This window comes from Elephas maximus, chromosome 24 (assembly GCF_024166365.1).
Source record: "Elephas maximus indicus isolate mEleMax1 chromosome 24, mEleMax1 primary haplotype, whole genome shotgun sequence".
Taxonomy (NCBI): Eukaryota; Metazoa; Chordata; class Mammalia; order Proboscidea; family Elephantidae; genus Elephas; species Elephas maximus.
Genome location: NC_064842.1, coordinates 5624213 through 5636218, shown reverse-complemented (window position 1 = coordinate 5636218; position 12006 = coordinate 5624213). Strand labels below are relative to the sequence as shown.

The 12006-nt window shown below is 39.5% G+C and overlaps 1 protein-coding gene across 17 annotated transcripts in view; it reads left to right on the top strand.

The window, feature by feature from the left end:
- ESRRG (estrogen related receptor gamma) overlaps window positions 1-12006 on the top strand; it is a 724179-nt gene that overhangs the window by 646411 nt on the left and 65762 nt on the right. For all 17 annotated transcript variants that reach the window (XM_049868242.1, XM_049868248.1, XM_049868244.1 and 14 more), the window contains 2 exons: window positions 370-480; window positions 4119-4280. In XM_049868242.1, coding sequence (XP_049724199.1) covers window positions 370-480; window positions 4119-4280 — 273 coding nt within the window. The remainder of the gene's footprint in view (window positions 1-369; window positions 481-4118; window positions 4281-12006) is intronic.

The following is a 12006-nucleotide window of genomic DNA, read 5'->3' as shown; positions in this document are numbered from 1 at the left end:
TTCATTAGAAGCAAGGATGCGAGACTTTGTCTCACATACTTTGGACACATTATCGGGGGAACCAGTCCCTGGAGAAGGACACCATGCTTGGCAAAGTAGAAGGTCAGCGAAAAAGAGGAGGACCTTCAACGAGATGGGTTGACACTGTGGCTACAACAGTGGGCTCAAACATAACAACGTAGTAAGGATGTTGCAGGACTGGGCAGTGTTTCATTCTGCTGTACGTAAGGTTGCTAAGGGTCGGAACTGACGTGATGGCATCTAACAACAATAACACAGAGTCCCTGGATGGTACCGTCTGTGTATATGACTGGTCTCCAAGATAGCTACCTAAACAGTAAGCCAGTGCCTTTCTTTCTTTCTCCAAAGGGGTGCGTCTTGACAGAGTACGTGGAGGTCGACAGAAGTACAAGCGCAGAATAGATGCGGAGAACAGCCCATACCTGAACCCTCAGCTGGTTCAGCCAGCCAAAAAGCCATGTAAGTACAGCAGATATGTCTGGCTCCCAGCACGGGATTCCTCCCAGTTGGCTCTATGTACATCAGCTTTGCTGTGCCCACCCTCCTTACTCTAAGGAAACGTCTCATTGTTGGGGGCTGTGCCTTTATTCCCAAGGACTGCCTATGAAGACCAACAGCGACTTGGCTAATTATCTTTTTTTTTTCTTCTTCTTCTTTTAAGTTTTCTTTGGTTTTCTCCCTTTTACCATTTTTCAGCTAGTCATTTTGTGGAAGCATAAGCACATTAGTGTTTAGCTTATGTAGTGTGGATTTTGCAGTTACTGGTGATCTTATTTTCAGAGGTCCATAAAATGGATCATACCTTCATCATTAGTTCATTGGAGCTCTTCGTTTCCGATTTCACAAGAAAGTGATTTTGTAGTTTTCACTAACTAAATAAGTTTCCCTGCTCAACCTCGCAACGAAAATACATTAGGGGCCTCATTAATTTGGAGCTATGGAAGGTTAGCATGCTAACTAGCAAGAGGTTAAAGCAGGAATGGTCCCTGCTACTACCAAGCATAGGTTAGTGGTTTCATCTCAGGCACCCTTATGGGCATCATGAATTGTTTGTAAAAAGTCTCTGGTTTTATGATGCCAGGTTGCAATTTGAGAGGACAATCGGTACATAGCTAAAATGTAAGCCCCATTCTCTTTGTCGTTAACTAAGAAGAGCTGGAATATAGACTGAGGCAATAAGTGTATCCCATTTTTTGAAGAATCAATTAATAGCTGTAATACAACAGAACTAACATTTTAGGGTGCTGACGGAGGGGGTTCAGACTAGGCACTTAGAAGTGCTGCGGTGAAAGTAATTCTCACATTTAGCTGTCTTTGCCTAAAACAACACAATCAGCACTCATCAGAGGAAGTCGAAGCTATAATAGTTCTAAAGAAGGCATGGATGATTTTTGATACGCCTGCTTTCAAGGGACGGAAGTGCCAGCTTCTCATTCAGCTTCTCCAGGAGGGGTCACTGCTGTGTATCATACATGTAAGCATATGGGAATCTGTTAAACAAATAAAACAGGCCCTGAGCTGTAAATGAGAGGACATTTCAGCTATGTCAAAGGAAAAGCAACCAGTTTTACATAAAATTAAAGCTTAAGTGAACATATGGCATGGTTTCCTTTTGCCTTTCCAAAAAACATTATGTTGATTATACCTTCGATTGTCCAATCTGGCGTCTTCTCCGCAGCCTACATAAACTGTTTGGCATTCTGCAAATACAATCCAGGAGGGCATTAAGCAGATTTTGCACATTATAATAAAAAACTTTCTGATAATGCAATAAAATGCAATAAACACTAATGCTTAATTTCGTTAGAGGTTTAGTTCTTTCTGGATTCCACCATATATAGACTGCCCGTTTCTTATTTATTTTTAGACGGGCATTGACTGAAACCATTGATAATTTCCTCTACTGGAAGAAAAATGAGGGCCAGCCCACGTGTAAGACCTCACGATGGAGGAGCATCCCCAGTTTTCTCTGTAAACCCGAGGAATTGGGAAGGGGCTTGTCAAGTACCTTTAAGAAGATTACAGCAATTTCAGCGAGCTCCATTTGTCCAAGATAAAGAGGACTTCTAATAAATCATTACTCATTATCTAAAGGCCTCTGTGTTAATTTTCCTTAGTCCTTCCAATTAGTGTGTTTTTGTAACAAACATTTATAAAACTTAATTTTCAGATCCTGTCAGATAAGCATCAAGAGATGGTGCCTGGGCTTTGCTGAGAAGGTGGCAGGGGAGATTTCTGGACCCTACCTGACTGTGTGCTACAAAAGCCCCGGAATGTAAATTGGGTTCTATTGATTCTAATTAGGGAGACATTAAATCAGATTTACCTAGAAACAGTGCTGCCGGCTATTCTGTTTCCTGAGTGCTGGGGCTTTCAAAGGTTCAACCAAATTTCTCTGACCCCTCAAGTCAAGTACGCCCTGACTTGGGTGAAATAGGTAGGCTTTTTCCTGTGTTAAAATAACTAGAATCAAGATACCCTTTGGTTACATTTTTGTGCCCTTTATTATTGCGTTTTCTTCTAATCCTGAGAAATTCAGTGGTTGCCGGCAGATTTTGTTCCTCTGTCGGGGCAATGGAAGTTGCACCTTTTTCCGAGCGGGACTGAAAACACAGGGTGCTGTTTCTAGAGCATATGTAAGAAACAAATGTCATTCTTTGCAGATCCTGCAAACCAGAAAGGAATCTCTTTTTCATATTTTTTTCTAGGAAATAGAGTATTGGGGAATATTTCCTCCCCAAATCTGCCTATTCAGTTTGATGATAATTGAATATTACTGCCAATGACTTGTTAACTGTTGATTATTTGCATAACTATATTTCATCTGTGATCCATATTAATACATTTTTAGAATATCAACTCTTAGAAAAAGACTTAATTGTGGCTTGGATAAATTTGCTTCTTATTTCACGAAAGGAGTCTAAAAGAACACTATGTTTTCAGTTGTAAGTTATATGAAGTCTTTTCATTTTGGGTGAAAAAAGTTGAAAATTTATAGTGAGAAATGAATGATCTGGTAAATTCCAGTGGAAACTTTGGCTTTATTCACAAAGATGCCGCTTAATACCCTGGTTTTCCAGGGTAGCGGTCCATAGCGCATTTAAATATTTGGTTTATTCTTACCCATTCTTATCTTTTCACTTAAAAGAAAGTATAAAGTCGAAAGCCACCCATAAAAATTGAAAATAGAGCCAACTAGAAAAATCATTCCGTTGGCAAGGCTTTACAGCCCCTTCCATAAACTCCCACATGCCTCTGAGCAATAAACCACATTTGATGTGAAGCTTTCCATTTATCTCCAGTGTTTATTTTACAAAGGATTTTTAAAACATATATCACAAATTTCAGACAGATAAATCCGAACCAGAAAACAGAGTAAAGACAACAGATGAAAATCAAGAATTAAAGAATTAGGCACTAAGAGCAGAAAATATTGTAACATTTAAGTGGCAGTATTTTTCTGGAGACCAACACTAGCTATATTTGGAAAGCTGGCTGAGTGTGGCGGAGGGGGAGGAAGCAAAGACATCCTATTCAATGCGTCCCACGGAGATGGAGTTATATAGTCAGTAATTCACGCAGGCAGAGGGCTCTGACCTTTACTCTTCCTTAAAGGAATTAAGACAATTAATGACGCTCCCACCCTTGATGACTATAGCATTAGTAGTTCTCTGCCTCCCACGCTGTGTTCTGTACCTCACCGGTTTACTTCTGGATTGCTATTTTAAAGCTGTTGTAGAGAATTTAAATCTGCTCCCCAAAACCCCACCTGAGAATCCGAGAGCAAACCAGAAAGCATCTAACTTCCCTGATCTGTTTGCTATAAAAATTGTCATTGCAGGACGGGCGCTTCATTCAGCAAAGACAGGTAGGGCAAAGAAGAAGAAAAGGAACACGTCCTACTACCGCTGCAATGGCTTATTTCTTGCTGAGGGTTTTACTGAACTCTGTTTAATATACATGTCTTGAACCGTAAATGGAATATTTGGGGTTTATTACTGGCAATTTGACATTATTTTTTCAAAAAGCAGACTCAGGTTTATAGAAAAGGGCTGATAGTACCAGTGATCTTGCTGCGTTCTGGTCTGATCCTGCAGATAACAAGATCGTCTCACATTTGCTGGTGGCCGAGCCGGAGAAGATCTATGCCATGCCTGACCCCACTGTCCCCGACAGTGACATCAAAGCCCTCACTACACTGTGTGACCTGGCCGACCGCGAGCTGGTGGTTATCATTGGATGGGCGAAGCATATTCCAGGTACATTTTCTGAACAGAAAAGAAGGTTGCCATTAATTACCTAGGATATAGATGTAGAATTAGGCAAATTCAAATTTTTCTCATTAAGATTTTTTTTTTAAACTTTGCATTTGTTTTTTTTTTTTTTATCACATTTAAATTCAGAGCTTTGCTGATCCTAACAGAAGCAGAACCTCTATATCTATACCACCTAGGGCTTTTGTTAATTTATTTTTTTTCTTTATGAAGGTACCATTGCCAACATAGGATAAAGAGAAGGTAACTTTGAAAAAAAAAGTCTCCATTTCTCTCAAATGCCTATGCTTTCTCCTAAAGGAAATATTTCTGCTTTTTTCTTTTCACCTTAAAAAGTGTTTCTCTGGGCCAACAGTGGTCTATTGTACCTTTTTCCTTTCAGGAATCGCTCATTTTGTTGTTCATGGTGACAATCTATTCTGAATTGCTGTACACATTCACAGCTTTGCTTTGGTTTATAATGGAATATTTACTGTGAATTTGTATGTAAATAAGCAAAAGTTAAAGTGACATGGTAGATTTTCTCAAATGGTAATTTAACGTTAGTCTTTTAAAGTGTCCTATTATTCGTCTTTCTTGATCCATCCTGTAATATCAATAAGCATGCACCTGATAACAGTTTAAGATTTTTAGAATTCTGCTTGGATTAATTTTTTGTTTGAACTTTGATCTGCAAGTAGTTTATAAACAAGTTTTTGAATGATGAAGCAATGTTTTTCTGGTACAGTTAACTTATTTCTGTCTCCTTAAACTAGTTTGTCTTTATGCTTTGAATGCTACAGTAATTTCTTTAATCAAATTGATGGAAGTCCCTTTCCCAGCCCACACTGAAACCAATTTATTGGTCATGATACGCCAGCTATGTTGCTAACAGTCGTAATGAACTGTCAGGCGATATCGCAGTGAAGCTAATTTGAAGTCATTAGGTGTGCAGCGTTCAGGCGACAATTTGTTACAGTGGTTAGGAACACAGCTGACATTTCTGAATGGCTTTGTTCGGTGCAGTTCTAGATGAGGCCAGGCAAATTGTAAACTAATTTAAACATCACTCTGTATTATACCAGCTACTTTGTCTTACACCGTTTGCTAATAAAGCACCCCAAATTAAGTCAAAACTAGTTAGATAGGTAGGCCTGAGTGTGTTCTTTAGAAGGTGCCTGCACAAGAATTACTACATCTGAAAGTGGGGTGAGAATTTCATCATGTGCACAGCTGCTGCTGCACTGGGCTGTAATCACATGTATGTGACCTTTAGAAAAAGCAAAAATAAAAGAGGTGTGTTAGAAGATGCTAAGATGTTTAGGAACTGTGACAATGGGAACAGACAGAGTTTGCTTAAACAATGTATGAAAATTTGTTTGGAAGGGAAGTGTTACCCAAGGGTTTTAGAGCAGAAAGAAAGAAAATTACCATTTGTTGAAGCCTCCAAGAAAACTATTTTAGATAATATATGTCATGTCGTTTATATTAATTATCATTCTATCTGTCTATGTATACTGTATATATAGCATATATATGCATCTGTCTGTCTGTCTCTCTGTCCGTTTATCTGCAATTATTCAACCCAGGGTTTCTCAGCCTCTGCACTATTGACATATGGAGCCAGGTCGTTCTTTGTTGTAGGGGACTCTTCTGTGCATTGTGGGGTGTTCAGCAACATTCTCGGCCTCTACCCACAGATGCCAGTAGCACCCCTGAGTTGTGACAACCAAAAAATATCTGCAGACGTTGCCAAATGTCCCCTGGGGGACAAAATAACCCCCAGTTGAGAACCACCAGTCTAACCCAGGAATCAGGAGTTATTATCCTCAATTCAAAGATGAGATTTGAGGCAGAGAGAGGTGAAGAGGCTTGCACAAGTGTATCAGGTGCCTTCAAAACACTCATTCAGAATTGCCTCCTGGTGTACAATCAGGATGTTTCAGTCTCCCAGTTGTCTGCATTTGAAAGAACTATTTCAAAATAATAGTGGTGATAAAATTGTTGTTATTAGTAGCAACAAGTGCAGGAAAGACTATGTCACCGTATTTCCAAACCACTCGTTATTTCAGAGAAGTCTGCCCCAGGTCACCCTAAATTAAGAGGTTTTTTTTAAGTCAGGCAAATATCTTTATGTTAGACCTTCCATAGTAAAGACTTATTAAAGCCAACAACGCCTTCGGAGGCCTTCTGGTAAGGAAAACTCAGTGGTCCAGTCATGGGTCCAGTTGTGTATCTAAGTAGAAATGTCAGCTTACAAAGGAACATGTCACAGTGAAGGGGTTATAGTGACTGCTGTAAAGACAGTAGCTTTAAATAACTATGAGTAACACCATTGCCAGCGGTGGAAACAATTACTGTACGATTATGTGCTCAGTCTTAAGCTGAGGTTGGAATTGGTGGGGACTGACGTAATCTCTCTCCACAGCTCATGCCAGAGATCACTGTGGAGAGATGGTTCACAGCTCAGATTCTCGTGATTCCCTGAGGGTGTTTCAAATGGTTGCAAGAAGTATCTTGGCTTTTCAGAAAGAGATTAGCAAAACAAAGATTAACTGAACTTCTTTTTAATTTTCCAACAATAAGTATGGCATATGGGGTTTTCAGGTGGAAGGAGGGGTACTCTGATACCGAAGAGTACTGTGGGTTCAGGAAGGCTGGGCAGCAGAGGGCCAGGCAGCAGAGGGCCAGGCAGTGGCTGCGTGGAGGGTGGGGCAGGGAGGCAAAGACAGAAAGAATAAAAAGACTGAAGTCACATCTCTGCCTCGATAAAAGCGAAGCCGTGTTCTTGATAACAGGAGCCAGTCCTGATAACGGGGCTCAGAATCAAATGCATCAGAACTGAAATTTCACCCATGTTAGTCTTAACTTGAAAACTCATTGTTTTTGTAAAACTTATGCTAAAACGAAAGTGAAGTCTTTTTTTTTTTTTTTAAATAGACTAAAACTCAAGCCTTTTGTTTTTTTATGTGTTCTCCGTTAGTATAATACACACTCGTGGACATACACATACATATATTTTTGAAATTAAGTTTAGCGTCTAAGTTAAGATCAGACCTTTCTTTCCCTGCTGGGAGTGTACTTTTGTACACTTGCTTTTGATACATAAAAAGTGAAGAACTCAGCAAAAGAAAATGTTGAAGAAAATACTTATGGAGCATTTTCTTTTTAATCAGTAAATAGAATTAGTTGACTTACAGAATAAATCATATAAATGGAAAAGTATATTGTTATGAAACATGACCGTACTTTATCTCTAGAAGGAAAAGATCACTAGGGCTTTAGAAAATGCTTGACTTTAGTCGAAGGAACGTAAGGGCGCGAGAACAGATGACGGTGCCCTAATAGCCCTTTTTAAGAATGACAGGGCCCCGCCATTAGCATCCTTTTATATCCTTGGAAATTGCTCGTGCCTCGCTTTTCTGCTTCCTATCTGCCTGACTCTTTTTTATTTCTCTTTCAATTTCGTCCGCGCTCGGATAAGCGCATGCTAACACAATATGATTGAGCTGTAAAATGGAACGCTGTCGTCTCTAATCTCTTTTATGTAGATAGGAAGGCACTGCACACTCCGCTTCATTCTCCCCATTGTTGGCCTTTTTTAGAATGGGCCCCTGAGTAATGGAGGCTCCACAGATATCAGAGCTAGGTTTCACAGGGGGTGGTAAGGCGATTGTCAGCCCAGCAGTCAGATCTATTATTGTTCTTTGTGGGTGATTAAAATATCCTGGTGTACTGTAACTTTGTTAGCTACATGTGGAATGTGCTTAGTCAGAGCGTGCTTGAGACAGCATAACCCATGGTAGCTGACCTATCTAAGTGGCTTAAATATATTTCTGGATCTTGCCGGAGAGTTTACTTTAAAAGAATGGAAAGGTATTTGAACAATTAAGTGAGTGAGTGTGTTTTAAGAATTTTTTTTCTTTCTCAAATATGGCAAAATTCCAAGTAGGCTTGTTTATTTCCAACATAGCAAATTAAACAGCCACAGAAAAGCAAAGACTCTGCTCAAGTTTCGGGGCCTTGCCTCATAGTTCAGTTTTAGAAATGATGTTTGTTGTAGTGACATCAAAATGATTAAAAAAAGAAAAGCTATAGTTTTTCTTAATACCAGGCGGAAGCAGGAACTATTAAGCTGTAAAAGAAAACCACACTAGGACGATTATGTGAGAAAACAGTTTATAAGTATATTTAGGCACGCCAGAACTAGAAATCCAAAGGGCAGAAAGTGGTACTTTCTACTTACCCTGAAACCTTTCTTTGTAAAAACATTCACTTACGAGAAGGTACCAAAATTGTTCAGTGACTTGGATTTTTATAGTTTTCTCAACAGAAGTATTTAGACTTTTCTAGAAATGACGGAACTCTATAAAGTATGGCCAAAGACTTTGTACGTTAGAGTATACATTTTGTGAGAAAGTACGCAAGCTAGTTTTGACTCCTTGTTGCTAATGACCCTGCTTGAAGATGTTTCTTATTCTAATGTATTTTATGTAGAGTACAGTTTTTTTTAGATTGTTATTCCCTAACCAAAGTTGTGGAGGTTTCATTTTAAAAATGCTCATTACTTATCTTAAGCTGGTCGCGCCATTAAATCATTAGGGTATGTGAAAAAGCACAAAAATGAGGAGATAATTACCGTATGTTTGTTTCCATTTTAACGCACACTTGTTTCCATGTGTACATGTGTGTGAGTGTGGTGCCATGTGCAGAGAATAGGCCATAGCGACTAAGGGTGGGTTATACAACGTATATGTGGCACCTAAGAACTTTGTTTTCCATCTGTATCAAATACTTAATAAACGTTTATTGATTAGTTGATTGAGAATAGGTATAGCACAAAACTGTCCATTGGCTCTGAAGGTCTTCCCCCCATCCAGTCCCATAACTGAATTTACGTGTGGTTGTAATTGCTACTTCCCTCTGAGTCCCTTAAGGCAAATGTAGCCTCTTTTCTCAGGACTAATATTTCTTTTGTGTACGTATCCTAATGACTTCAAAACTGTGAAGTAGTTGCGTCTTTTAGTTAAGTGGAGAAAAGTTAAATTTAAGACCCAAAGCCCTGGCACTTAATAAGACTATTTAAATTTTAAATATATTCAATTATCAATTATTTGGAGGCTGTACTTAATGTACCTGGTAGCTGTATACCTGTCTAGCTGTAGTGGTGATTTTATAAGGGTGGGATAATTTTGAAAGTAAAATCAGAAAACCTGAGCTTCAGTTGAGTAAACTTTTGTCAGTTATTTAGTTCCTCTGGTCATTAGTTATATTGTGAAAATCAAATGAGGAAAAAGTACACATAGAAATTATACACATATGTATAAAATTAATTTGAAAATTATAAAGCATAATCTAAAAGCAGGGCATTCAGTGTTCATTTGAGTTTCCAAGACGCTGCTCATAGATGGTCATTTTGTTGCAGTTAAAACCAAGTGATCCAAAAAGTTAGTATTCATAAAAGCCATTTACAAAAACGTTTATAACGAACAATGGTTTTAATAGGGGCGGGGGAGGCTTATTCAGCCAAGAGGATCATTGTATGGATATTGTCCTCATTCTGTCCTAGGTGGGATCTTTAGAGTCTGAATGATGTAGCTCACCTTCCTTGACCAAACCTAGAAGAATTGAAAGCTCATCAGTTTCAGAAGTCACATCTTGATGTAGACATGGAACCAGGAAGTTGAGAAATGTGTTTTGAAAAAAATAATTGAGACAGAACCTAAAAAGTCCTTCATTTTCTGCAGCTACCTTTGCTGGATATAGAAAAGCAGTGTGACAAAGAAATTGTGAGGTCTTCTTGGTAGAGATTCAGCCCAGATGTTGTTAAAGTTGCTCAAGGAGACCATTCCTCATCAGTGGGTACCACTGTTTGAGACCTAACACACCCTCTGTGATCAGACCAAATTCCGTGTGCTCACCTTACCTCTATTCCAGCATTGCTTCTGCTCTATTACTAAAAAAAAAAAAGTTGCCGTCGAGTCCATTCCAACTCATGGCAACTCCATGTGTGTCAGGGTAGAACTGTGCTCCATAGGGTTTTCAGTGGCTGATATTTTGGTAGTAGATTGCCAGGGCTTTCTTTCAAGGCACCTCTGGGTGAACTCAAACTGCCACCCTTTTGCTTTACAGCCTAGCATGTAAACCATTTGCACCACTCAGGGACTCCACTGAATTAAACCAAACCCAAACCTATTGCCCTCAAGTTGATTCTAACTCATAAGGATCCTATAGGACAAAGTAGAACTGCCCCACAGGTTTTCCAGGTAACGGCTGATGGATTCAAACTGCCAACTTTTTGGTTAGCAGCTGAGCTCTTAACCACTGTGCCACACATTTGTCATCCAAACACAGCCATGCCGCTGTATACTTCTGATCAAAGCAAAATCATAATGTCATAGTAATCATTGAACAAAATTCAAGGATTTTAGAGCCAGCTATGATCAGGCACTGTACCTAATGCTCTGCTGGTCACCGTGGGAAAAATCAAAGATGTACGTGACAGGGTCCCTACCGTGAATCACACATCATGCCTGTGTAAATATGCACGCCTATGTGTGTGCATGTATGTCTGATAACATCTTTGGACTGATCATTAGTTCAGACCTGAATTGTTCATATGTATCCTTTTTCATGGGGTTAAACTTTTAAATATAAAAATAAGTAACATCTGTGTAGTTCTTGTCCGGAGGGATCAGTCCCTGGAGAAGGACATCATGCTTGCCGGAGCACAGGGCCAGCAGAAAAGAGGAAGACCCTCAATGAGGTGGATTGACGCAGTGGCTGCAACAATGAGCTCAAGCATAACAACGATTGTAAGGATGGCGCAGGACCGGGCAGTGTTTCGTTCTGTTGTGCACAGGGTTGCTATGAGTTGGAACCAACTCAACAGCACCTAACAACAACAACAATGTAGTTCTTGGAGCCCTGTTGGCACAGTGGTTAAGAGCTATGGCCAGCTACAGCTGCTAACCAAAAGGTCAGCAGTTCCAATCCACCAGGTGCTCCTTGGAAGCCCTGTGGGGCAGTTCTACTCTGTCCTATAGGGTCGGTATGAGTTGGAATCAGTTTGATGGCAACAGGTTTTTTTTTTGTTTGTTTGTTTTGTTCTTTTATGTAGTACTTTGAAAAGAGCTCTAGTGGCACAGTGGTTGAACACTTGACTACTGACCAGAAAGTCGGAGGTATGAACCCATCAGGTGCTCCACAGGAGAAAAATGTGGCAGTCTGCTTCTGTAAAAATTAGACTTCGAAATCCTGTGGGGCAATTCTACTCTGTCCTATAAGGTCATTATGAGTCAGAATTAACTTGATGGCAACGGGTTTGTTTTTTTGCTTTTCATGTAGTTCTTTGCCATTGACAAACTTTTTAATTTGATGCCCATGACAATTCTGTAGATAAGTGTGTTTTTTTTCCCTTATTATCCCCACTTTGTAGATAAGCAAACTTGAGAGTCAGGAGGTTTGACTCATACCATTGGTAAAGTTACTCAGACACATAGAATAGTTCACTTAAATTGAGATTCATTAATGATGTTACTTTTATTAATTAAGTACAGCCAGAAGGCACCTTAGAAGCAAGGATGATGACAGTTCGTCTCGCTTACTTTGGACATGTTATCAGGAAGGATCAGTCCCTAGAGAAGGATATCATGTTTGGTAAAATAGAGGGTCAGCAAAAAAAAGGAAGATCCTCAATGAAATGGATTGACACAGTGGCTGCAACAATGGG